The sequence below is a fragment of the Colossoma macropomum genome, unplaced genomic scaffold, assembly GCF_904425465.1.
Source record: "Colossoma macropomum unplaced genomic scaffold, Colossoma_macropomum, whole genome shotgun sequence".
Taxonomy (NCBI): Eukaryota; Metazoa; Chordata; class Actinopteri; order Characiformes; family Serrasalmidae; genus Colossoma; species Colossoma macropomum.
In genome coordinates this window covers 9,719,476-9,745,740 of record NW_023494809.1, presented here as the reverse complement: position 1 = coordinate 9,745,740, position 26,265 = coordinate 9,719,476, and the positions used below count along the sequence as shown (strand labels likewise).

Here is a 26,265-nt window from a genome sequence, read left to right as displayed (position 1 = left end):
TAATAAGTATTTCTCTGTCTTTTGCAGTGCTTTTTGGCCAGTTCATGTTCTTTCAAACTACTCCTAACGACGTGGTGGACATTTATGACGGACCTTCACCCGAGTCTTCTTTGCTGACCTCGATCTACGGCTCTCACTCAGGTAAAAGCCTTTTTGACCTTCACAGTGTCTAAAAGCTGAAGGAATAGAGCCTGTTTGTCCCCAAACAGCTGCTGCAGTGACGCCACGGCTGTGCTTTTCTTCAAGCGTTCGTCTTGTGTTGGCAGAATAATAATTATTCTTTTTTCACACTTAACCTTGTTAATTTGTTTGCACACAATCGGCTGGCTTGATCATTTGTGGCTGTCACTGTTCCTGTGTTTGCTGATTTTTTTTTCTACCCTCTTTGTTTTCTAAGGAGAGCCACTACCGCTGAGCTCCGGCAATGAGATTACCATCAAGTTCACCACGGAGGGGCCAAACACCGCCAAAGGCTTCCATTTTGTTTATCAAGGTATCATTCACTGTACTTTATGTTTGGTCTAAAAGGCAAGACAGTAAATCTCAAACATAACAACGAAAGAATTCGACAAAACTTTTTAGGAAATTATTCAGTGAAATGATTTGATTTTATTTGTCCATTACATACATGCAAATTCACTGTTTTGAACAGTGAATATGTGAATATGCCATTCATGTGAGTTGTGTAGATTTGAAGAGTTTTCAGTTTTAGGAAGGGGGGGGTCCACTACCAGCAGAAAACTCATAAGGAGAATTCTTGATTTCATTTTGCTTATTCACATTTCTTTCTTCAAAGAAATGGCATATTTTTGGCAAAATTAAGTACACAGTTACTTTTTATTCACTGAGTTTAATGTATTGGAAAAAAGATCAAACATAAAATATGTTTTTTGCACAGGCCACATTTTTTGTTTTAGTTTTTTTTTTTTTCCTCAACATGTCAAATTTAGCAGATAAACAACAATTGCATATTAAAATGCGAAAAAGTTGACATGTATGAGAACTAAACATGTACATAACATGTATGAGAACTAAACAACCACCTACAAATTACATCACAAGTGGCAATCATCGGGGTCCAGGCCCTATGCGCCGTTATGGAACCTGTAGAACACACAAGGTGGATAAGATTTTTAGGATGTCGCCATTTCATAATTAATGTTGGTCCTCAAAAGTAGATGTCTGCCAAATTTTAAAGTGACTTTTGACCTTGCTATGTTAAGGAACAGATTTCTATCAAATTTGTAAGGGTTGGCTCCCGGGCTAGGCCACCGCCGGCCACCAGGGGGAGTCAACGACCCCAATGAGCCACACCTGCTCAGGGGGCTTTATAAGGGCTGGGAAGAAGACACACCTTGCTGAGTCTTTGTTCCAGAATTGTGGCAAACAGACCAGCCGGTAAACTCGGTAAAGAAGCTCTAAGAGGATTTTCCTCGAGCTTCTTTTCTCTTGTCGCGTCTCGAGCCTATCCCCCTTTTCTCGAGTCGTGTCTTTCTTCCTTTAAAAAAAAAAAAAAAAAAAAAAGAGAGAGATAAGTAACTAAAACTAGAGAAGGGACAAGTTTGCCCCTTCCTCTTTCCATTCTCCTTTTGGTTATTCCTTTCTGTTGGGAAAGTGTGTTTTTCTTTAGTTATCATTTTCCTCAGTGTTTGAGAGAGCCAGTCTTTCCCCTGGCGTCCTTTGTTTATTTCCCGCCTAAACCTTAGCAGGTGGGCTTTTATACGTCTTTTGTTTTCCACCTGTTTTCGGCGTTCCCTCCGCCTCTATAGAGCAGTGGTAGGGCGCCGGTTTATTAACGTGGCGACGTGGGTTCGAGCCCACGGTTTTGTATATCATTCCAATAATACCTTCCAATCGCAGCCCCTTGGTTAACCAGGGCAATTTTAACCTGATCCAAGCATAGAAGCTCAGCGTTTCACCTTGTGGTGGCTCACCCGGTTGGCCTTTGAAATACCGACCAGACGGCCTGGGTTCTAATCCCACCTCTGGCAAGCCCCCACATTACAAAATTAATAAGAAAATAATGCAAAATTAGAACATGACTACTACTTTCTATTACGAACAATGCTGGTAGACTCTACAGGAGATTGGTTTCTAAACTTGTCACCTTTTTCACTGCTCATGAGTTTGTTATTAATTAAACATTCAGTGCATTATGAAATCTGAATACACATAAATGGATGAGAAAATAGTACTGTATTACTTTAGTCCAGACTCAAGACATTTTATGTGGTCTTGGACTCAAAATTAGTCTCTGATCTCAACCAAGACCAACTACCCTATTGTCAATTTTTTTGGGGTCTAGATCTTGACATGGTCTTGGTCCCCTTTAGACTTGTTCATGACTCAAACTAGTTATGGTCTTGGACTTGACAGATGTGGTCTTGAATATAGCCCGAGTGGGAAAAATAGGCAGTTAATACGATATACTGCTGTTTTACATTCTCAACACCTATAATTTCATTAAGTACCATATTTAAAATGGCCCATAGCACTTTGTTTAAAATGAGAATTTGATGTAGCAAGTAAACATCGTTACATTTTCAAAAAAAAATTTAATCACTTCCAACTTCATACAGTCCATATATGTAAACTAAGCTGCAAAAACAGCCTGTTTTGAATTAATTTTTTGTGATCACGCAAACCATCACATCTACGTATGTCTGCCTGTTCAGCCTACAGCAGTTTATATCTGCCCATTCATGCTGAAGTGATAAAGAGTGTTTCAACCCAGACTGTTTTAGAATGAGGCAAAGTACAGGATACAGGATAATCAGAACAGAGCTCATTTTCCATATATCAGTCTTAAAGGCACAGTAACAAAAACAGCCTGTTCAAATCAAAGGGATAGCAAGAGGTAGGAAAATGGTCATGTAAAAAATGTATTATAGCATAACTATAAACATCACAAGTGGAACTCGGAAAAAAAATAAAATGCAAACAAATATAGGATTTGAGGATATAAAAAGTTATTTATTGTAACATTTCAGACTCAGATCAGTGTGATCAAACCTTCAAGGCTTAACAGTTTTTTTCCTTCTCTGCTTTTTCCCAGCTGTACCGAGGACCAGTGCCTCCCAGTGTAGTTCAGTGCCTGAGCCTCGCTTTGGGAAGCGGATTGGGAGCGATTTCGGTTTGGGTGCCGTGGTGCTTTTCGAGTGTAACCCAGGCTACACCCTGCATGGAGCTAACGCTATCCGGTGTGAGGCTGTGCCCAACAGTCTGGCCCAGTGGAATGGCACGGTACCTACATGCACAGGTAGGTACCCCATTCTTCATACTCATCGTCACCACCTGCTTGTGTGGATGACGGACTTATCAAACCTTTGGGGTTTTTGGGATTTTCCTTGTTTAACCGCACCTTCTTACACTCTTTAGATGTCTGGTTACTATTACCACCACTGTGAACAATTCTAACTCTAATTTTTCCTGTGATGAGGGAATTCACATCAAACCATGACTGACTTATGCAGAAGTTTTAAAATACCAATAGGATTCCGCTTTAATAACTCAATATACATTATTCAGTACAAGGGTTTAATTAGCTGATTAATTAGCTCAAATAAGAAAGGAAAGCACCAAAATATGGATCGAAAACCAGAGTCCTAGTGTACTGCAGGAGCAGGGGATATTGAAAGATACAGGAGAGGGTTTTTTTATTAAAAAATCAATACATCACGATTGTGCCTTTAGGTGATCTGCAAGTAATGGCTACAGGAGTTTCTTTGTGAAGCACTGAGAATGCCGTGAAATGCGATTTTCGCCCAGTATGAATTCTTGGCGAAATCTCCTGATGCAAACTGACAAGACTGCTTTCCCTCCAGCACTGTCCTTGTGCAGTTTAATAGAAATGCTCCTATGGGGACATCCACTGGCACACAGAGCGAAGCTACAAGTCTCGCTCTCTCACCAGCAAATCAAAAACAGCAGAATTTTACAGGCAGAAACTTAAATGTGAAAAATAACTTTTCTTGTATTGTAAGATAATTTCCCAGGACTACTCATACTCATGTGTAAAGGGCCTATATCCTTCATTTTTTGTTTTATTGTTTTTCCTTGAGGTCTGCTTATGAAATTTGAGCATAATTTGACATTATGTGCCAAACATAACTGTAATTCTTTTTTACATGATCTTTTCAGCCTGTCTTTGTCCCTTAGAATTAAAAGGACTGTTTTTGGTACTGTGTTTTTAAAAGGCCCATATAAAACAGAAGTTTTTTTCTTCAGAGTAGTATGTAAACAGTGTTAAAGTTTTAAAACGCACCTGGTCTGTACGGTCAGTATTTTAAAACTAAGCTGCAAAAACCACCTGTTCTGAATTCAGCAATTTTGTGATGTCACAAACTAATGTATTTACAAAAATCCATCTATTCGGCCTTCGGCCTGCAGCAGTGTTGTCTAGCCCATTCATGCTGAAATTATAGAGAGCAATTCAGCCTAAGTGCTTTTTGAGCGAGGCGCAATATAGAACAGCCAATCAGAACAGGAGCTCATTTACATATATCAGCTTTGTTGGCACAGTAACAGAAATTCTAAGAGATAAAGAGAGATCGGAAAATGGCAGTTCAGCCCTACAAATACCATTAAGGGACTTCAGGGGAAAAATTAATTAAAATTAAAATAAAAACATAAGATATAGGCCATGTAAGACTGATATATGTACATGAGCTCTGTTCTCATTGGCTGTTCTCATTGAAAAAGGGTGTCTAGGCTGAAACATTCCTAACTTTAGCATGAATGGCTGGAGCTAAACAGCTGTAGGCTAAAGAGGCAGACGTATGACAGTGGTTTGAGTACTTTGATTTTTGTGACATCATAAAACCAAAATGGGCGGTTTTTGCAGCTTAGTTTCCATATATGGGCTGTGTAGACTGAGGAGTGAACGGTTTGATAGGTGCTCTCTGTGTATTTCCGCGAATGTTTAACGAGACATGCTCATTTGTACATTCCAAGCAAATGCTTGCTTATTGTGTTGGGTTTTGTACGCTGCGTGGGCAAAATTCATGGCGTTCCTTTGTCGACACAACCTGTAGTCTTCTGCTTCTCTCTCTGAACAGCAGAACCTCAGTGAGTCACCAGGTTACTGAGTGGAATGTTTACTACTGTCCTGTTCGTCATGTTGTTGCTATTGGAAACCAAACCTCATATTTTTCCTCCAATCTAGTTGCTTCCTAGTAAGTGTGCAGAAGTATACCGGATGCTGCATTATATAATGCATTAGCCTGTAATTTGTTTGTGCTATAGCTTCCCTCGCTTTTGTACCACGGGGGGATTTAGAGCCAGGCAGTGATTAGTGTCATCATAACCTACATCTTATGCACTCCAGTGCTGCACTCAATAGCACTAGACCAGCGCTTTTGTTATTTTGGAGTGGAAACAGTAGCACAATAACGGCGGATTCGCTATTGTCGCATCACCAGCCGCGCTAATTAGCGCACAATAGTTAATTAGACATGCCGGTTTTAATTAATGACCAGAGCAGCTCATCACTGGCAAGTGTGATTGTCACTTACCGCTAGCCATTAACAAACAGGTGTGTTAACCTGTTTACAGGAGCAGCGCCCGACTGCAGAGGCTGCGGAGATAAACACTAGCTACATGAAACGCTTCTCTATTCTGAGGACGTGCCCGCGGCTAATGATGACATTAGCGTAGCTGGAAGCCTTTTTGATTATCACGGGGGCATGCAGGAGCGCACGTATCACCTGTGGAATATAGATGCGCTCGAAATGGCGGCGAACTGAATAATTGCATTGATTTAGCTGTGCAAAGATGCATTCTCCTCCAGGCAGAACAGGAGAAGGGAAAACAATGAGGAACTGTAATGGAAACTGTAAGAAATAAGACGACTGGAGTTGTTACAGTTTTCGATATAGAGTTTCATATTAAATGAAGTAGAGCTACAGGAGCTCTCAGGCACCGGCTTGATACCTATGGAATGACCTTCTTCTCTTATTTTTGTCTTAGATTGTTTACTCCCGCCTGACGCGTATGTATTTATGCATATGTAAGCATGCTAACCTGCTCGCAATCCAGAGCTGGAAACTTATCGGACCGCACCTGGAGTTAAATCTGATTGTCGTCTCGAATCAGATAATAAGGAATGGAGTTTTGCAAGTCGCCCAAAGAATCTGGTGTGCAGAGGTAACTGTGTGCTACTGGTCAGAAGCCCGCATTAGTTTGGTAAACAAACATTTGTTCTCTATTGGAAGTATGTGGTCTCATAAAAGTGGTAGAAATGTCAGTTATTGAAATATTTTCAAATATTTTACATAAACTATTCAAATTTTGTTGAATATTTGTTTCAGTTCTAAATTTCATGTTGAGGGGATCAATAGAATGATTAAACTAAATTGCTTGGAATCCAACTCTCATTCCTTTAACATACACTAAACTTAATTCTTATATAAAGTTTTCTTTTTGGTTTTCTTACACCACACTTGTGGCATGCATGCTGTCCCCAACTCCCTACAGTCTTTGCGGGGTTTCGTCAGGGCTTCCTGCTGGCTTTCGCAGCTGTCATCGGGGCCCTGGAGACAGGCGCATGCCACAACACTTTCATCAATTTCTTATAAAGATATTCAGGTGGTGTACAAAATAACAACTACCTGAAACACAACCCAAAAATCTCAAGAGGTTGTTTCATGTGGCACACCCATTAGGTTAAACATTGAGGTGGGCAAAAAACAAAACAAACAAAAAAAAAGAATTTTGTATTTATGTCCTAATCAGGCGACAGACGTTTAATATGGAGGAAGGATGTTGAAGTTAGCGCATGAATCATGGGTGAATGCATGTAAATTATGAATCATTTATTTTGTTTTCATCATCATACACTTTAATGATAAAGTAGACAGTGTGGTCACTTTATACTGCTGTAGTTATGCCAAACATTATGATCAAATTACATACCGGGAAAACGCTCTGTGATCCTCACATAATTGATAGTATCATTTTTAATGTTTTGCTTTTCATTTTGGCACTCTTGTTAACAGGTCAGAGATTTAACACAGGCAGTGCGAGCAGAATACAGAGAAGCTGCGCCCATCACGCAGCAGAACACAGTGAAATAAATCATCACAATAAGAAAAAAAGGAAAAAGAAAACCCCACACAACTTTTAAAAACACTAATTCTCTTATTATAAAACAAAATACTAATTACACATTCCATGCTGTAAACAGATTTCCCGGTTGGTTCACCAGGCTGAAACTATTGCCCAATAAACAAATGTACCGTGCTCTTTTAAAAATTCTGTTTTTATTGAGCAGCCTGGCTTATTTGACTGTTTGGATAAAAGTTATCTGTAGACCTTTAGTGCTGCTCCTCTCAGCAACACGAATGCTGTATGTGTGAATGACCCACGCTTGCGAGCTGTAGTCACGCGGCCGCATTTTTCATGGCCAGCAGTGTGAAACAAAACGGACAGCTGAAGGTTTACTTAAAACCACCAGAATCTGAAACTGACTCGAAATGTGTCCAAACCTAAACGTCTGAAACTGTGTAAAAACACAACATATTAATATTAACATCTCTACATCAAACAAATCTTGTAAAAACGTGTATTACTTGTGAATTCTCTTATTGTCCTTGTAAAACTTTTTTAATTAATATTTGTCAGTGTCTCCTTAGAGAGATCACTTTTTGTGATATTACATGCAACGCCACCAAACGAGCCGTGCTCTCCTGTACGTGCCTGTGTCTTTGGGTTGCCAGTTATTCAACATGAGGATCAATATACATTCATAAGACTCTTCATTTTCAAACCTTTTTCCACAGCCGTAGTGCATTTTGAAAGTAGTCCAAACAAAAACGCAGCCTATGACTTTATAACATCCACCCACATTGCACTTTTAAACCAGCCAATTCGTCTGCTGTCACAAATCTGGCAACCCTGCGTGACGTGAAAGAACCTGTGAGTGAAACAAGCGCGGAAAAACAGTTTTTCTGGTTGCCGTTGTGACCCCACAGCTTAGAATCCCTCCTGTTAATGCACAGCAGCTGTTTTCAGACTGTTCTGTGCAGCTTTACTACCATGGCATTTCTCAAACTTTGCACTAGGATTGGGGGAGCATTGCCCCCCCACTTCTTTAGTTGGTGCCTATGGGTACACGCACCATACTGTCACTGTTGTGCTGAGAAAAGTCCACTATTCCAGTGTCTGGTCAGTGGTTGTCCTATGGCCATTTCCATTGATGGGAAGTGTAGAGGGGGACTGATAAGTTGTTATCAGCAGCTGTATCCTACAAAGCAATGTCACTGTTTCTGCTATAGCGGCCAATGGCTATGATAATTTCTTGAAGTTTTAAAAAATGCCTTAATTTGGCTTATATTTAAGATTTTCTTTCAGCTTTGGCAGCTTAAGAGCTAAATGCTGCCTTACCATGTTTGGTTCTAATTCTAGGTGCTGCTGGTCAACCAGGCCCTAGTGATATGAGAGGCCTGTTAGATTTCTTGAATATATTAGGGATTTATTTATTTATGGTTCTAAGCCACTAAATGTGTTATAGACAAATAGCAATACTCAATACTTCAAAATCACTGTTCCCAAAGTATTGATACTTCAGCATAGATCAGCCAGCCCATGGTGTCCTTTTAGATGCAGAATCCAGGTAGCACTGCAAAAGCAAATGACCATGGCCTGAAGATCCCCCATGTGCCCTTCACAAACAGCAGACAGCCTGGCCCTCTTTCATATCGAGAGCTCTACAAAGGGTACAGCACACAATGGTTGGCTATGACTTCAACATGCAAGTTCAAATTGCCTGGCCGAGAATGACATATCACTCAGAAGTGCTTTCAGATAGAGCTGTTTAGATTCTTATAAGGCCTTTCCTCTTTTTTTGCAGTTGTATTACATTCCCACATAATCGGCTCACGTTATTGTGTTTCAAGTATTTTGAAGAAAAGTGAAAAAAGAGGAATATTTTAGGATTATTTGCTTCAAGCACTGTTTTGCTCTGTCTGCTGTTAATAATTACAGAATGTGTATTTTGTTAATGATAATAATAGCAATGTGTGTATTGTGTTCATTGTCAATATTTTACATGCTGTACCTTAATTTGGCTTTAGTACAAGAACAGTTTGACACAAAATACAGTCATTGATGCAGATTGCTGTACCTCATTTAGGTAGTATGTATACTGTGCTTAAAGACCTTGATGTAGTCTTTGTATGACTGCCGTGGTGGGGAGCTCAAGAACATCTGCAGCAGAGCACATTGTAGTGAGAATGTTCGACTTTTTAAACCTGTTTACTAAGCAAAAAACAAGACACTGCAGAAACGGTTACAAAAATCATATGTGTGCCCACAAAGCATGCCATTACACAACAGTGTCGAATACAGAAACACTGTAAAGTGCTTTAAAAGCTTTTGTTCACCTGTTTTGCCAAATTAAAATAATGCTTTCCACTAGCCCGTTACTGGGTGATTCAGTGTTACGTCACATTTTGTAACAGCTTTCTAGAATAGCTAACAGTCTGTGGAACCCAATAATGTCATAATTTCCTAATAATGTAATAGCAGCCAGAAGTGTGATAAGATTTTGCAGTTAACCTGGTCAAAACATTTAACATTTAATAACTTGCTCATAATGTAATACAGTGCCTTAGTAATATGTAACACAGTGCATAATAAGATTTGTACTGATAATGTAATATCTTATTATGTTATTGAAAATTGTTCCGTTTTCAGTTTGACCATATGGAATACATTTTTACATTATTGAGAAGAACAGAAGGTACCACTGTGAGCCCTCTGCTTGTGTTCTGGTCAAACTTGACTGATTTAATGTTTTTTTTTTATCACAAATATAATTTTATTCATCTGACTTTGGAAAACTTTGGAAACTGCTCTCATAAGTATTACACCATCCATTAAAAAAATTGTACATAAATGATCAACTAACAAATATAATACATGTCCAGTAATGTAATAAGGCGTTACTTATGGTCAACCTGAAAATGTAATAAATTCCCAGTAATATAATGAAGTATTGCATTATCATTAAAACTATTACTACATTATCAGTTTAAGCACTGCATTATATTATTGGACAAGGTGTTCCATTATTGGGTTTTATTACATTTTTGAATAAATTAAGTGCATATATTTATTACGTTATCAGGATATTACAATAATATTGGGTTCTACACAGTCTGTAAGCAGTGATAATGACATAACTCATATAGCATTTATGTTTATATATAATTTAAGATTATTTATGCTTTTTCACCAAAATATGTTGACATAGAGCTCTGATCCTGATGATATGACCCAGCCAGGCACGTTCACTACATTATACAGTTGTGACTGAATGCTCAGTCATCGCTCTCACAAGTCGCTTGTTTAATCTATCAGCAGTGTCACGCATGGCAGGTTATCCTCTTCAGCAAGTGCAAAAGCTCCAGTAGGTTGAAGTACTGTAAGAGGAAACATCAAGCAGAATCAATGCAAGGATGAGGTTGAATAATTGAAAATGATGAATTCCTAATGTGTTTCATGCAGAGCAAGGCCAGGACTATAAAAAGTAACGCAGGATTCGGAGCCTAGATTTACTATTTACATAATTTATGTTTATATAAAACAGTAGATGAGATTGCACCTCTCAGTCTTGACTTTTAACCAGTGATTTGAACAATATAATGTTCATTTTCAGCTATTTTAGTCAGCCTGAAATTAAAATTGACCTTTTCTTCGTGTTAGTTTATGTTCCTGATCATGTTAAGCACGATACAAAATATCATTTAAATCAGCAGATCTTGTTTTATCAGTCATCCAACAAAATATAATTACTGTTGTACTGTCTCTGAAACGTCTGAGTTTCGATCACATCATAGTGCACCAGCAGGCGAGAAAAAATAATATTAACCAATAACATCATGTTTCATCTCCCCACCTATCATTGAAGCGATACGCTCAGCTAGCTCAGAGACCCTACCTGATATTGTGTTTCTCTCTGAAATGCATCACGGTACAGAAAAAAAATGCATTATGATTTTATATATAAACATCAGCAGGTTCCGGGCAGCCTTCTGAGAGACTGTTCATGATATATTTTCTCCAGAAAACCCATGTTGCTTTCAGTAGAAAGTGAGAAAAGACTTATATGAAGGGTAAAATAAAGATTACTTTTTCTCATTTTTCAACTTTTAATAATTTGTCAGGTAGACAGTACAAACAGTTAAGAGTGGGGTGGAAAATACACGAGTCATTGCACTTGAGTATTGTTTTTAAATATTATTACATATTATTTTAGAAGATTTATACTTTACTTAGTATTTATTATTATAGTATTCATGAAACTGAATGCTTTCAGTTACATTTCCAAGAAAAAAAATACTTGTCACTTTTCATGTAGACCTTCAAAGGACTCGTTACAAGTCTTAGGAGATTCACTTTTTCTCTTACTAATCAAACAAGTTCTCTTGCATTCAAAATGCTTGTATTTAGTAAAACATAATCTCTACTTGCAAAAAATGTGAAATGAAACTGCTGACCACTTTGCTGATATGTCTTTGTTTGAAAATCTGTCAAATAAGAGAAATACTTCAACTTTTATGCGCTTGAGTTTATATACTTGAGTTAAATGTATATTCTTTTTATCTTTCACTCTGATATGTTTTAGCTCCATATTACTCTTAGAAAGGAGCTACAAAGGGTTCTTTGAGCAATGCCATAGAAGAACCACATTTGGTTTCCTTTTTTTTGCACGTGTGAGTGTGAAGAACCTTTTAAACGTTTAGGGAACCTTCACATAATGGAAAGGTTCTTTACCAATTCATTATTTACTCTCACCTATCTCATTTACAAAAATAATAGTAAATGTTTTATTTAATATAAATACTAAGTAAAGTATAAACCTTCTAAAATAATATGTAATAATATTTAAAAACAATACTCAAGTGCACTGACTCGTGTATTTTCCACCCCACTCTCAACTGTTTGTACTGTCTACCCGACAAATTATTAAAAGTCGAAAAATGAGAAAAAGTAATCTTTATTTTACCCTTCTTATAAGTCTTTGCTCACTTTCAGTTCCCCCTGCGACCCAGAAGGATAAGCGGTTTAGAAAATGTGTGTGTGTGTGTGTGTGTGTGACCCGAACACCACACAAGGGTTATATTTGCATTGTGTACGATTTGGGGATTTGGACCTCCTTCCACCTCTCTGGTGGAAATGTGTAATTGCACACAATGTGCAGGAGAACATTTTGTAACGCCACATTAGTTTCGTCCGTAACATGATTAGATTGGAAGTCGTTTTTGATAAGAGTGAATGGCGTAAATGTGATGTAGTCTGAATATATTTTATTGGCAGCCTTACATTGGATCAACAAACAAATCTAAGCTGGTTAATGAACCTTAGTAAGAATGGCTACAGAAGAAGCTGTTGAGAAAACTTTATGCATCATGTTGCTTTGATATTTTGAGTACTCTCAACATTACAGTGTTACTGTGAACCTGGCTTTCGTGTGTTTTTGTGGTTTATTTATTTTTTTTTAATAGCCGCTCAAACATGGTTTGAACAGTTTAGATGAGATGGCAAATTTGATCAACCTAAAAAAATGCGATAAACCTTGCAAATCAGATAAATCTCATAAAGCTTCCATTTGATGCTTTGAGGCATCAGTTAGATGAGTCGTCTGCCTGTTCACTGTTATCATCGCCACTGGACGCTCCTTAATTGTAATGTTTCCCCTGAAGTGCTTCCACGCTTAGATGTTTTTGTAGACGTATAACCAGCTCCTTTTCTCTCAGTGATTAGCTTTATTCCCTTTCAGTGTGAGAAGAGAATAGCCGCGTGCTCACTTAACAGCGTTTTGATCCAGCGCCGCTTTTGGAAGTTGTCAGACTGTTCTTGACTAATGGCCCATTTTGTGGGGAGAATATTACCGCCTCAAGGCAATCAATACTGTTTTCTTCTCCAATTTTTTTCCTTCTTTTTGAGAGGTCTCTCCAGTGTCATACACCTGCACATCTTTCAGCTTGCTTATCTAGCACTTTTGAAGGTTGCTGCTTCATCAGGTTTTGTAATCGTACTTCTTTTATGCATTCTTTTTTCCGATTTTCCTGTGTTTTTCGCTGCTTCGTCTTGTCCGGCTCCTCATAGCTCCTGTTGTGTCCGTGTGTGTTCTCCCAGTTCCCTGCGGAGGGGTCCTGACGGCTCGCCGGGGGACCATCCTGTCTCCGGGTTACCCTGACCCCTACGACAACCACCTCAACTGTGTGTGGAAGGTCTTTGTGCCCGAGGGAGCTGGAATCCAAGTGAGACAAAACATTTTCTTCTTCTTTTTTTCTTTCATCTCTCTCCCAAAAAGTGCTTTAAAGTCTATTCTGGGGATGAAAGTTGCATGGAGGGAGTTCAGAACTTCTTTGTAGAACTATTGAATTTCTGAATTATTAATTTTGTGTTTATTATGGCCTTGCAGTGTGCTGCAGAGTCTTTGCCCCTATGGCTAACCAAGCACGTACTTCCAAACCTGATTGATTACTCTAAGCATGTGAACCGTTGATGGTAAACTATGTGGAGGTCCTGCAGTAGTTAAGGTTTGCAACTGATAACAAGCCAACATAGATGATTTTAAAGAGCGCTGAGCTCCCAATTGGTAAAACCCTCCAGGTGTAGGTGATCCCACAGCCATCCGTGGCTGAGGATCCAAGAAAGCATAATTATCCTCACTCTCTCTGGGTGGGTAGGATGACCCCCTCTCCATTCATCACTCAGAGTGATGCTAGCCTACACAGATGTCTATTAGCTGACGTAACAGAATTAGCAGTTAGTGTTTTCCTCCAAGCGTGTCAAACTGTCCAATGATGTTGCCTTAGTGGCAGTTTGAAAAGATGTGGTGGTGCTTCACATGTCTCAGAGGAAGCTTATGCTAGCTTTCCCCCTCCCTGCTTGGTAGCATCAGTGTGATGATTGAGCTGGGGCACAATTGCTTAGAAAATATAGACTCTACTAAAAATTGTTATAACTTGTGACAGTAATGACTTATACCTGGTATATGTAAATGTTATAAATGTGACACAAACATGTATTTGTAGTTGCTTTTTGTGAACATAAAGAGTGATTAAGTTATTAAATGCTAAGTAATATGCTAATCTATTTATAATTTGTCATGAGATTTGATTACCACTTTAGAAACAACAGGCATTCTGTTTATTAACTTTATTATAGCTTAATTCTCAGTGCTATTCAACTTTCTCAGTCATTTTAGCGTCATTTACAGCCCTGCTCATCATTCTAATTCTAAAAACATTTCTTAATCTTGTTTTACAGCTTCCAAATAATTTGAAAGTATTAACTATATATTTGTATGTTAGACATGTGTAACATTATTGAACAGTAGTTGAACATTACTGAACAGTAGTTTAGAGGTTCTATAGTTACGACTTAATGATTTAAAAAACATTGAAGCTACGAAGGCCTGACTGATATGAAAATTATGTGGCTGATACCGAGAGTAATTTTAAGGGGCTTAAAATTCTGATAACTGATAACATCGGCCAATATCATTTAATATTAGATGATTATTTTAGATTTAAATTTTATACTTAAGTTTAGTTAAACAGAGCTAGCCGACTGATATGATTTTCAGCTTTAAATTGTCGCACTTCTTTGTAAGACTGGGCCTAAGACTGGGTACCTACAAAAAAATTTATCTTATAAAATTATTTTTCTTATTTTTCATAAAAATGTCTAAGGGTGTGTTATAACATGTTATTCTAATGCTGAAGGTTAAGTTTGGATACACTGTACATGTTTTTGTTATTCAGTTTGATCAGTTCAGCTTATATTGCTGTGATATATGTAAAGAGGGTGCGGCTCTGTGGCACGGCTTGTGAAGGTTCTGCCCAGTTATCAGGAGTTCATCCCGGCAATGTCATGACTAAAAAAAAAGTCAGTAATTATGAGCGGAAACTGTGGGTCAATATCTGCTGATTTTATTAGCCCACCAATATATTGATCAAGCTCTAGAAGCTGCATAAAGGTCATTCTACCACTGTGGTGGTAAACGGGATTATTGTTGATCATTTCAATTTAAAATGTATTCTGTTGTATTACACATCAGTAAATTAACACCACTGACTGTAACACCACTTACAAAATAACTAAAATCTGAGCTTTGCTAAAATATAGTCCACTGCCACTTTAATTTCAGTCAGACTACACATATGAAACACGTTACACAAATGGCATTCATGTTATTTTATTTCAGTTGTAAAATCACTTACACAGCTAACACGGTCTTTTTGCAGCACATGCTGTCAGTATTTTAGCCTAATTTTTACGAACTGTGGACTTTTTAATATGACAAATTTTATGTTTTTGTAGTACCACAGACAATAATCTTGGGTCAAAATGAAATTATATATTAAAAAAATAATAAAATAGGGCTGACAACAATTTTTATGTATTTTTACCATTTAAACTGAAAAAAACAAGCATTAAAATGTTTTTTTCCACTTAAAACTAATACTTCAGCATGGAATCACTGCTGCTTTTCTTGCACAACAAGACTAAAAATTACAAAAACAGAAATTCAAAATGAAGAATTATCATAGTTTTATGGCCATAAAGGTTGGTTATGTGCAGTAAGCCTCTAAGTGGTATAAAGCCGAACCAAGCGGCCTAATTTTGTGACATCATTTGACTCTTTTCTAGATCACGGTTGTAACTTTCTCAACGGAGCACAACTGGGATTCTCTGGACTTCTATGACGGCGTTGACAGCAACGCACCCAGACTGGGCAGCTATTCAGGTAAGACTGTGCCAAGACTTTTTCCCAGATAACTTGATGTGAGATGAAGCGAGGTTCCTGTGTCTGCTGTAGTCGCAGAGCTAAAATTGATTCCATATCCGCAGAAATACAGAGGATGTTTTCAGCAAAGTTGGCACATATTGAGCTGTCTGTGATGCTTGCTGCTTTCCGGTTATTCGGCAGCCGGCGACCTTGGTATAGGTTCTTCTGTTTTTTTGCGGGGAGGCTTGCCTAGCAGCCCAAGAGGCCCGGCGAGCCGGCCTTGTTCTTGAAGATAAGACTTTTCTCCTTTTTTTGTTGTTTTCGCACCATATGCTGCCTGGCTTTCATCTAGAGATTTGTTTTATCATCCAAAGCACATCAATATTTGAGCTGTCACGGAACACGATGCATCAACAGCTTCATAAGCAGCGGGGGTGAAATGGGAGTAGCCCTGGTGAGGAGAAGGGAAGGAGACAGAATTCTATCAGCCTAATGCCAGCTACTTCGCTAGCCAACACAACTAAAACAGAGGAGGAACCATGAATTGGAAGACGGTTTTTAATTATTTGCACCCCCCCCCGCACCCCACCCCCAACCACCTCCACCACCATCATCACCAGCCTGGAACGCGGCATTCGGTGACCAAAAAAAAAAAAGCAGAAGAGAAACAAAATAAATTTGCGGTGACCTTAGCAGATGGCACCCCTCTCAGACGGAGCATTAACTATTGTTGACAGGTTGACGTTTAATCTGCCTGGGCAGCAAATGAAAGATTAACGGAAGTTGCGCAGGGAGACGGATCGCACGCGGGAGCAGTGAAAATGACTCGCAGAGGAAATATAATTTAAAGAAATGCGTCTGTAGCTGCAGGAGAGGCCTAATACAGTTGAGCTTGGAGTGATACAGTGATGTACAGTACCAGCTGCCTTATTGTTCATATGTGCAATAAACATCCAGGCATACAAAATAACATATGAAATATCAGTCTAATGCAACAGTTTGGGTAACTATGATCAAATTACATGTTTAGTTGGTTAGTTGTGCTGCACTGATATGATAACCTATGGAATGGTTTTCTGACGTAATTGCTCATCTCCCACTGAGTAGTCAGTTACTATATGAGTTCATATCAGTCCAGGTTGTTATTGAGGGAGCAAACCTTAGAGAGACATATCAAAGGAAACACCGATCTCTTGGGGTAATGATAGCTGTTAGCCTTGCTTTAGCATAGCAGCCTGGCCTATGTGTCCACTTGCCCTGTCTGCTGACCTCCACTGGTCAGCTGTATAATGCCGCAGCAGGGTTTTATGGCCTGCTGCCTTAACCAAGCTGGAAAATGACTTGTTTGGATGTGAAACAAATTCTGCACAATTTCTGCCATGCCAGAGAAGCTGCTGCATATTATTGTGTCATATAGTGCTCTGAAAAAATATTTGCTCCCTTCCCAATTTCTTCTGTTACTGTTCAGCCCTGCCCTTGCCCTATGTGAAAAAGTAATTGCCCCCTTAGCTACTAAATCAACCAGTTAATCAAATTCAATTGGGTTCAGTTTCACCAGGGACACCCAGGCATGATTACTGCCAGACCTGTTGAATCAAAACGTCAGTAAAATAGAACCTGTCTGCCAATGTAAAGCAAGCTAGAAGGTCTCAGAAAGCAGCACATAAAAGCCACGTTCTACAGATGCATTACAAAGTAATAGAAATCTAGCAGTATGCAAAGGGTTACAAAGCCATTGCTAAGGCTCTGGAACTCAAGCGAACAACAGTCAGAGCCATTATCCACAAAAGGAGAAAGCTTGGAACAGTGGAGAACCTTGCCAGAGTGGCCAGCCTAACAAAATTTCACCAAGAGCGCATTGACAACTCATCCAGAAGGCCACAAAAGAACCCAGATGAACATCTAAAGAACTGCACGCCTCACTTGCATCAGTTAAGGTTAATATACACAATTCCACAATATGAAAGACACTGAGCAAAAGTGGCGTCCATGGGAGAGTAACAAGGTGCAAACCGCTGCTTGCCGAAAAGAACATCAAAGGCTCATCTCGCATTTTGCCAAAAAACATCTAGATGATCCTCAAGACTTTTGAGATAATATTCTGTGGACTGGTGAATCAAAGGTGGAAAATCCTGAAGGAGAATGTGCACCTGTTAGTTTGTTACTTAAAGCTCAAGCACAGTTGAGTTATGCAGCAGGACAGTGATCAAGCACACAAGCAAGTCCATCGCCGAATGGCTCAAAATAAACAAAATTACGGTTCGGAGAGGCCAAGTTAAAGTCCTGCCTTGGATTCCATTGAGATGCTGTGGCAAGATCTTAAACAGGCAGTTCATGCTCGAAAACCCACCAATGTAGGCAAAATAAAACAATAAAACAATGCTGCAAAGAAGAGTTGCCCAGAATTCGTCTACAGCAATGTGAAGGACTCATCACAAATTATTGCCAAACATCTTTTTCTGCATATTTTAGTGCCCAATTTCGATTTATGTGCTGAGTTCAACATAAAATAGTAATGATCAGTGTGATAAATAGTTATAGTAATGTAATAGTAATAGTAATGTGCCATATCTTTTGCACGGGCCACATTTTATGTTTTATTTTGTCCCAAAATGTTAAATTCAGCAGATAAACAGTAGTTGTGTATTGAAACATGCAGAAATGTGTTCTCTGTAGAGGATATGTCCTTATTTCCACTTTGGCAAAACATTATTTGACTAGGGGTGCCCAAACTTTTGCACACGACTGTACATTCAGTCAGATGTAACTAAACTTTTGACTGGTATTGTCTCCCCTTAGTGTGTCTCCATCCTTGCTGACTGTGTTCTGAAGCCTTTTAGTACATAACCGTTTGGTGTTGTCAGAGTTGGACTGGCTGGACAAATAGCTCACTGGTCATAAAGCTGTGGCTGTAGTGCACGTCCAGCAGTGCTTGGCTCGATGAGGTGAAGGTCATAAAGCAGAAGAAAGCCTGATCTGTCATGGCTGAGCTCAGTAGCTGTATTTTCAGGGAGTAGATGGCAGAGGTGACGAGGTGTGACCACCTCTAACAACGCTACCAACAACAGCGCTTCATCAACACACCTGTTCCACTGAGCCAATAAAACTGCAGTGTTTGTTTTTAACCCCTAAAAGCTGCAGTTGTCACTGATTTAAGCAAAGTATGGTGCAGTTTTCTATGAATTTTTTCTCAGTTTTAGCTCATTGAAACAAGAGGAGGCATTTTGTTGAAGGTGCAGATTCTAAACATGCCATCCATACCATATTTGTGATTCTTAGTAGAAGAGGAGATATTTTATTATGATTTCAGTTGGATTAAAAATGACTCCTGTTTGAAGAGAGGAATGTAAACTGAATGTGAATGTTATGCAGTGTAATCAATGTATTGTGAATTGAACATATAATAAAATGACAATAATAATAATAATAAATAGCAAATTCTTTTCTAATGGTTAATGAATTGTCCTGCAGGGATCACCATTCCGCCACTGCTGAACAGCACCTCCAACAACCTGTACCTCACCTTCCAGACGGATATGAGCGTATCTGGAGCGGGCTTTCACCTGGAGTACACAGGTATAGGGAGGGCTTCCAGCTCTTGATCCACTTACATTTCCGCCGAATTTTCCCAGCTGTCTAAGCATTAACGCTATCATCTGGAGATTGTTTAATCCCTGGTAATGCCAGAGCCATCCGTGGTCCAAGAGGCCTCACTTTCTCAGAGCGGGTAGGATGGTGCTCCCTCACCCCCCTCACTTAGTGTAGACACAGTTGACAATCTGTTAGCTGATGGAGCAGTATTGGCATTAAGCGTCCTTGTCCCAGCATGTGGAGCTGCCTAATTGCATTAGTAGCAGTTCAAAAAAGATATGGTGATGCTTTATGTGTCTTGGAGGAAATATAAGCCAGACTTCGACCTCGCAGTTTTATAGCATCATGCGACTGGAGAAAACATAGAACGGGCCTCTAACTAAATTGAAGAGAAAATTGGGTTAAATCAAACAAAGAAACAAAAAATGTTTAAAATGAGTAATGTTTGATTTTCAGTTTATTTTTCAAATATGAAAGGAAACAATACAGTGAAAATAAGACACACCGTCTACAGGGAACAAACCTAAACAGGCCATCTGTCTTCAAATTTTACTCCATAATTTATATTTTTTTGCTGAGTTTAACATATTGGAAAAAATAAAACATAAAATATTAAACTTGCCAGAACTCTTGCCCTGGCCAAATTTTATGTTGTATTTTTGAATATGTTAAATTCAACAAATAAACAGCAATTGTGCATTAAAATGTAAAGAAGTAGGTTCTCTACAGAGGATGTGTACTGCCTGGCACTTGTATAGAATTTGACCTTTCCTGCAAAGGTTTAGTTAGCTTAAAAAAGCTATGTGCTAATACTTTGGTTATATTTATCTTTGGCTCTCAGCTTCATGTTCATTAAAGTGTCTTTCTGGTAGGTTTTGCCTAATAATCTGACAGGCAAATCTGGCTCTTTTCCAAGCTATTGTTAAAAACTAAAATTTTTGGTTTAAACAGCGTAACGACCGGAGTGCCAATCAGTGCTGACATCACAACAAGGAGGATATAACGCGTTGGCTTTAGCATTATTAGCAAGGTGGGGCTTTCATTAGTTTTTTTTCCTTAGTTTTGCAACCAAAATGGTGAAATCTGAGCAGATTTCAATTTCATAAGACAGAAAAACTGGGTCTCCCTAAACTTTTGGCGGGCAGTGTATTCCTCGCACACTGTTTCGGGGATTGCTGTATTTGCCTAAGCAGCCATGTAATCTTTCCTTAAGTGGGTTTCAGCGTTCATTACTGACAAATGAAGAGAGTTTCCCTGTGTCCTAAGCAATAGGTTTGGACTCCTGCCCAGAGCCACAGACCCCCAGCAATGGTATCAAAGTAGGAGACCGCTACATCGTTGGAGACGTGGTTTCCTTCCAGTGTGAACAAGGCTACTCTTTGCAGGTGGGTTTAGTTGGAGCCAATTAAAGCAATAGTGTGGTGAAAAATTAAAACAGTGTTTCCAAATGTAATCAATCAGCCAAGAAGCTAATGTAGTAAGTAGAAGCTGTGGAAGCTCATAATCAAATTTGAACTAAATTTCACTTTTTGTCTGAAAGTATTCAGCCATTCTAAATAGTGAATTTGGCTGCTTTATGGTTCACCCATTGCCGATAGATTGTATAATTTCCATAGAAAAACATTGCCAATTGCTAAGTCTTGCCTTTGTAGATGCAGCGGTGAATTGTGTTGTTTACTGACAATGATTTTCTGAAGTTTTCACAAGAACATGTGGTTGTATTCATAACAGAAGCCTGTCAGTTTTAAGTGCAGTGCCGTCTGGGTGATTTAAGGTGACATGCGTTCAGTATTGGTTTTCGGTCTTGCCCTTTATGCACAGAGATTTCTCCAGATTCTCTGAATCTTTTAATAATGTTACGGACTGTACTTAGCGAAATCTCTAAATTTCTTCCACTGGTCTGTTGAGAACTTTTGTTCTTAAACTGCTGGACTATTTGCTCACACAGTTTTTTTGCAGAGTGGCAAATGAGCATTTGTGAATGCTCCTTTTATGATAACATCACCTGTTACCTGTTTACCTATAGAGAGTTCTAATTGTTTCTAGGTGTTTCTGATCGTTCCACAGACTTCCCAGTTTTACAGTGCCCCTGTCCCATTTTTTGGAATGTTTTATTAGTGTATGTTAAAAAAAATAATAATAAAGTTAGTTAAGTAAAATATTAAATATCTCTTCTGTTTTTAATTTTCAGTTAAATACCTGTAAAACACATTTTACAAATAACTGCTTTCTGTTTTTTATTTGCATTTTACCTACTGTCCCAACTTTTTTGTATCTAGGTTTGTGCGTTTGGGATAAGAGGAAAAACTTCTTGAATTTGATCTTTACTTGAACTTTTGCTTCAGCGCAGTGATGATAACAACTCCATTCTGGCACTGCTAATATGAGGAGGCAGTGGGTCCTAGCCAGCAACAGTTTGGACACAGTTTCGTAACGTGTTGCTGTCATGCACCCTGCGTAATTGGCACTTGACTGATGGCGTTAAATAAAACTAGCAAAACCCAATTTGCTTCTGTCAGGGCAGCGGCTGCCGCTTGCCATCCTAAACAGGAGTTTGCTATTCTTGTGTGTTTCATTAAACAGTTGTTCAACAGCTCAGGCTTTTGTCATTCTAACCCTTATACCAAGCACTGTGAATGAAAATGACCCCCTGCCAGTCTAATCTAACTCCTGCTTAGGAAGGTAAGAACTCCTGCCAGTACAATCTAAAATCTAAAATCTTATAAATAAAGTGCCAGAAAGAGGTCTTTGGAGCAGTACCATCAAAGAACATGCTTGGGTTCTCTTTATAACCTTTCAGTAAATGGTTCTTTAACCCTGTTGAACTGAACACCAGTGAGCCAGTCAGAGACTTTGGTTACATAACCTTCAACTCATTTATCCCTTTTTATAGTATGTTTTTCTTCAGTAACATTGATGGAATATACAGTGGAGTCCAAATCTTTGAGACAACACTGAAAATCTGATATTTTATTAATTTAAACCTAGAAATAAATAACAGGAAGTTTTAGAATCTTGAAAAATTTATAACAAAGAAGAGTTATGAATATTAAAATGAAGAGGAAATCTTCAAAACTTTGAACTATTTTTAGGTTTTGTCTTATTCCTTCCATTGAAGCTCATGTTCACACGACTCTCAAGTGAATTTGATCTACTGATCAAAGGCTTTGCGCAAAACTTATGGAGTCAATGCAAGAGTGCTCACTGTCATTAAAGCCAAAAGGGGGCAAATCAAGTACTATAAAATTCTGAAAGTTATGTAAGCATTTAAACATTTTGTGTTTTGCTCAAATTGTTATGCTGTTTACATCATTTGTGGTGAAAAACTGTAATGGAATACAAAATACAGAATACAATAAAAATAGAAGCATTTTCACCAGTGGTCTCAGACTTTCGGAGCTCACTGTATTCTGAGTTCTGGCACGTGCATGTCCACATTGGTCATAGTAAAATAAATCAGCATGTGGAACTGGAGCTTTCTGTGTCCTACCTTGTTTCCTATGGCTGTATAAAAGATGCACAAGCCTTCGTTTGTTGCTAGATGCACTGTGATATTTTCTGAGCTTAACTCGAATCAGTAAGCAACGATGGAAGTATTGATTTATGACTTGTCTATTAATGTGATTGCTTGCTCAGAAAGGTAGTTTGTGACTGTGCAACAGGGAAGAGCAACAGCAGAAATAACCACTGTTTTGGCCTTAAAGAACCATTTTGTGAAAGAGATGTGAATGTGAATAACCTTTTTTTGACCCCTTTTCACAGTAGCCATAAAGGTAAAGAATCCCTCAGTTGAACTGCTTTTTCTTCATTAAAGTTGACGGAACATATTTTGATGGCAAAATGAATGAATTAAAAAAGATGCTGAACTGTTTTTGCAGCAAGGGCTGAACCCCCCCCCCTTTCACCCCTCATTGCTCGCTAGCAGCTCAGCACAGAGTCACAGGTGGGCTGGGGGATATTTATGAAAAAAAATTATTTGGTTATACTTACAAATTTATTTTCTTCTAGAGGGCCTGCAGAAAGAGGCTAAAGGACCTCTTTAAAAGAATAGTGTAGAATAGAATGTTTTATTGTCATTGCACAGCAGTAAGAACAACGCATAACACTATTCACAAAGAAGCATTCATCCACCAAACATACTAACAATTAAAAAATATCCTTTTCTATTTATATATGCATCCGTCCATGATTACTGCACATATTGTAACAATGGAAGATTTATTGCACACAGTAAACAGATTCATCATTGCACATTAACATTGTTCCACATATGTTGGTTTTATGCCAGTTAAAAGTATTCCTAGATCCTTACAACCAAGCCAGGAACCACAGAGGTTGGATGTAAGGATTTACAGAGTGTAATTTGGTGAGACTTTCAAAATCTTTTTCTTTTTTATTTTCTTGTCTTGCAGGGTAGTGCATATATAACATGCATGCCTGGACCTGTCAGAAGATGGAACTACCCAGCACCTCTCTGTCTGGGTATGTTAAAATTTCCAGCAGGACATTTTCTTTTGTCTTTTCAACAGCACCAGTCTCCACTGTGTCTGCGTATTCTCAGTAGTTCACTCTGATAGACCAACTTTCAGATCTGACAGCAATAACATCTCACAGTGTTTCTGTCTCATTTGTTTTCAGTTGGCTGATTCATTATGGGTGTCTATACCCCGGAGAGAAGTGCCATCCACTTTCTACAGTGCTATATCACTATTGCGGCCTTTTATACAGGCTATAACTTGTTCTCTTTGAGATCCTATTCATTCGACTCTGCCGCCTGGAGAAAGGCATCTTTTACGGACAGTGATTTTTACATTCCCTTTTGTGCGCAAATCAATTAGCTTCACAGTCTCTTTCTCACGGTTTTACCGTCTTTCACCGAGCGTGCCCACCATTGTTCATTTCTGACTCAGTACAGTTCCATCTGCCATTAGAGAAGAAAGGCAGTCCAAGTGAGATGACACATAACGTTAAGCTTTCGGATTCGCCTTGAAAAACAGAAATCCTTCCGATTTATTACTAATTTATAAATGTGTCTCCGGAGATGTTGTTCCGTATAATCGCTGGTTTCACTGGAAATTGAGCGCAGCTGAAGCGTACAGCAAGATCACCCCCCAAGCTTCATGTTTTTTTTTTTCTTTTTTTTCAGCGCTATAGGCTCAGACATGGCTGTGAAAGGCAAATTGATCTGTGTTCCTCCAGTCTAAGTGGACAGTTCAATGTGCTGTATCGACAACTCAATTTAGCTGCTGTAAAGTAAGACCAATGGACACCTCCACTCCAAGTGGCCATTCGTTATGCCCTTGCTACTAAAATGCACAAATAAGCACACCGACACACGTCTGCTAGCATTTCTTACTTGGGCCTTTTCAGCATTTAAGGTGGTCTCAGACCGTTAAATCATGTTTATTTGAACACGTCAAACAAACTCGGACCCAAGGTGGAGTACGATTCTTATGGTTCGTTTTGTGGTCCGTGTGATTCTACATTGTGCCCCCATCCGCTTTAAGATTTGCTTTATGGTTAACCCTTAATACCCTTTCTCTGTGGCAGCCGCAATGCTTGGAGGGGACGGAAAACACAACATTTACGCCGATTTTCAGTAAGAATCACATCATAGATCGTTCGATATTTCATTTTTTATTTAAAACTTTCCAGTTTTCAATTTGTAACAAAAAGATTTATACATATCCAACTGAGATAAGACTTACAGCGTTTAAAAGTTTTTTATTACTGTTGGAGACAGAAGAGTCTGACAGGATTTTAGCTCAGGCTAGACAGCAGAGATGATATGGAAGTAAGTTCAAGATCAGGGATTAGCGATGTTTGGTGATTCAGAATTTGTTTTTATAGTTATTTTAGCTGCTTCACTGAACATAATGTCAAGTTTAGGCTCCATTGTGAATGAGAAGACTTCAGTAGGTAAACGTCAGTCTTGTTCAGTCTCGATGACATAGTGCATCATTTACAGTTTGGGACATGGGACATTTTGTACCCTTCACAAAGAAGCTAAACTCGTTAGCTAGCCTGATATCTCGGTGTTTTTGCTCCTTCTAATGAGTTTCAGTCTCACAGTTACAAAGTTACACTGACCAAATGGAAGAGGACACACTCAGATTTCTCACAGTGAGTAGGTCAGCAGTTACAATCAGGGTTGGGTAGTAGTGGAATACAGGTAACTTTGTTACGTAATCAGGATACAAAAAAAGGTAAGTGTAATCCATTAGAGTCACAGAAAAATTTAAGTAATCAGATTACAGGTACATTATAAAAACAGGGTGATTAGCAACAGGATTACACTCAAAAGCAAACATACCATCTTTTGCAGAAATTCACCATTTTAATAATAAATATGTCGCACGAGTCGTGTAGATTTAAAGAGTTTTTAATTTGGAAGAAGCTTCCAGCAGAGAATTTTAAAGAATCCCCCTCACAGCAGCAGTTCATGGTTTTTAATTCAGTCAGTCTGTAGAAATTTTTGTAAGTATTTTGCACCAGTTTGATCTTTTGACATTGGCATGATAAACAACAGATTTTTAACAAATAAGGAAAAGTCCCAGGAGAGCAGTATAGTTCTTGATATATTGAATTTGATCCAGTGTACTGGATCAACTTACTTACTGATTACTTGTTCCCCTGTGCTTTAGTCTAAGAGTACCGATTTTTTTTTATGTTAAAATCACAATTTTTTTTTTCCCTGGGGAGCAAAGTTTGAATTCTGTAACTTCAAGCTTTGAGTATAGTAGTGACTTTAAACATAGCACTGTCATAGGATGCCACCTCTGCCACAAGTCAGTTTGTGAAATTTCTGTCCTGCTGGATCTGCCCCAGTCAACAGGAAGTGCTATTATTGTGAAATGGAAGCATCTGGGACCAACAACAGCTTAGCCTGGAAGCAGTAGACCACGCAAACTCACAGAGCTGGAGCACAC

The 26,265-nt window shown here is 38.7% G+C and overlaps 1 protein-coding gene across 1 annotated transcript in view; it reads left to right on the top strand.

Annotated features, from left to right (window-relative positions):
* Nucleotides 1–26,265, top strand: part of csmd3a (CUB and Sushi multiple domains 3a) — a 457,456-nt gene that overhangs the window by 285,661 nt on the left and 145,530 nt on the right. Inside the window, exons 32-39 of the mRNA XM_036558514.1 lie at nucleotides 28–141; nucleotides 398–493; nucleotides 3,056–3,259; nucleotides 13,141–13,265; nucleotides 15,667–15,763; nucleotides 19,217–19,321; nucleotides 20,603–20,721; nucleotides 23,749–23,818. Of these exons, the coding sequence (XP_036414407.1) occupies nucleotides 28–141; nucleotides 398–493; nucleotides 3,056–3,259; nucleotides 13,141–13,265; nucleotides 15,667–15,763; nucleotides 19,217–19,321; nucleotides 20,603–20,721; nucleotides 23,749–23,818 (930 nt within the window). The remainder of the gene's footprint in view (nucleotides 1–27; nucleotides 142–397; nucleotides 494–3,055; nucleotides 3,260–13,140; nucleotides 13,266–15,666; nucleotides 15,764–19,216; nucleotides 19,322–20,602; nucleotides 20,722–23,748; nucleotides 23,819–26,265) is intronic.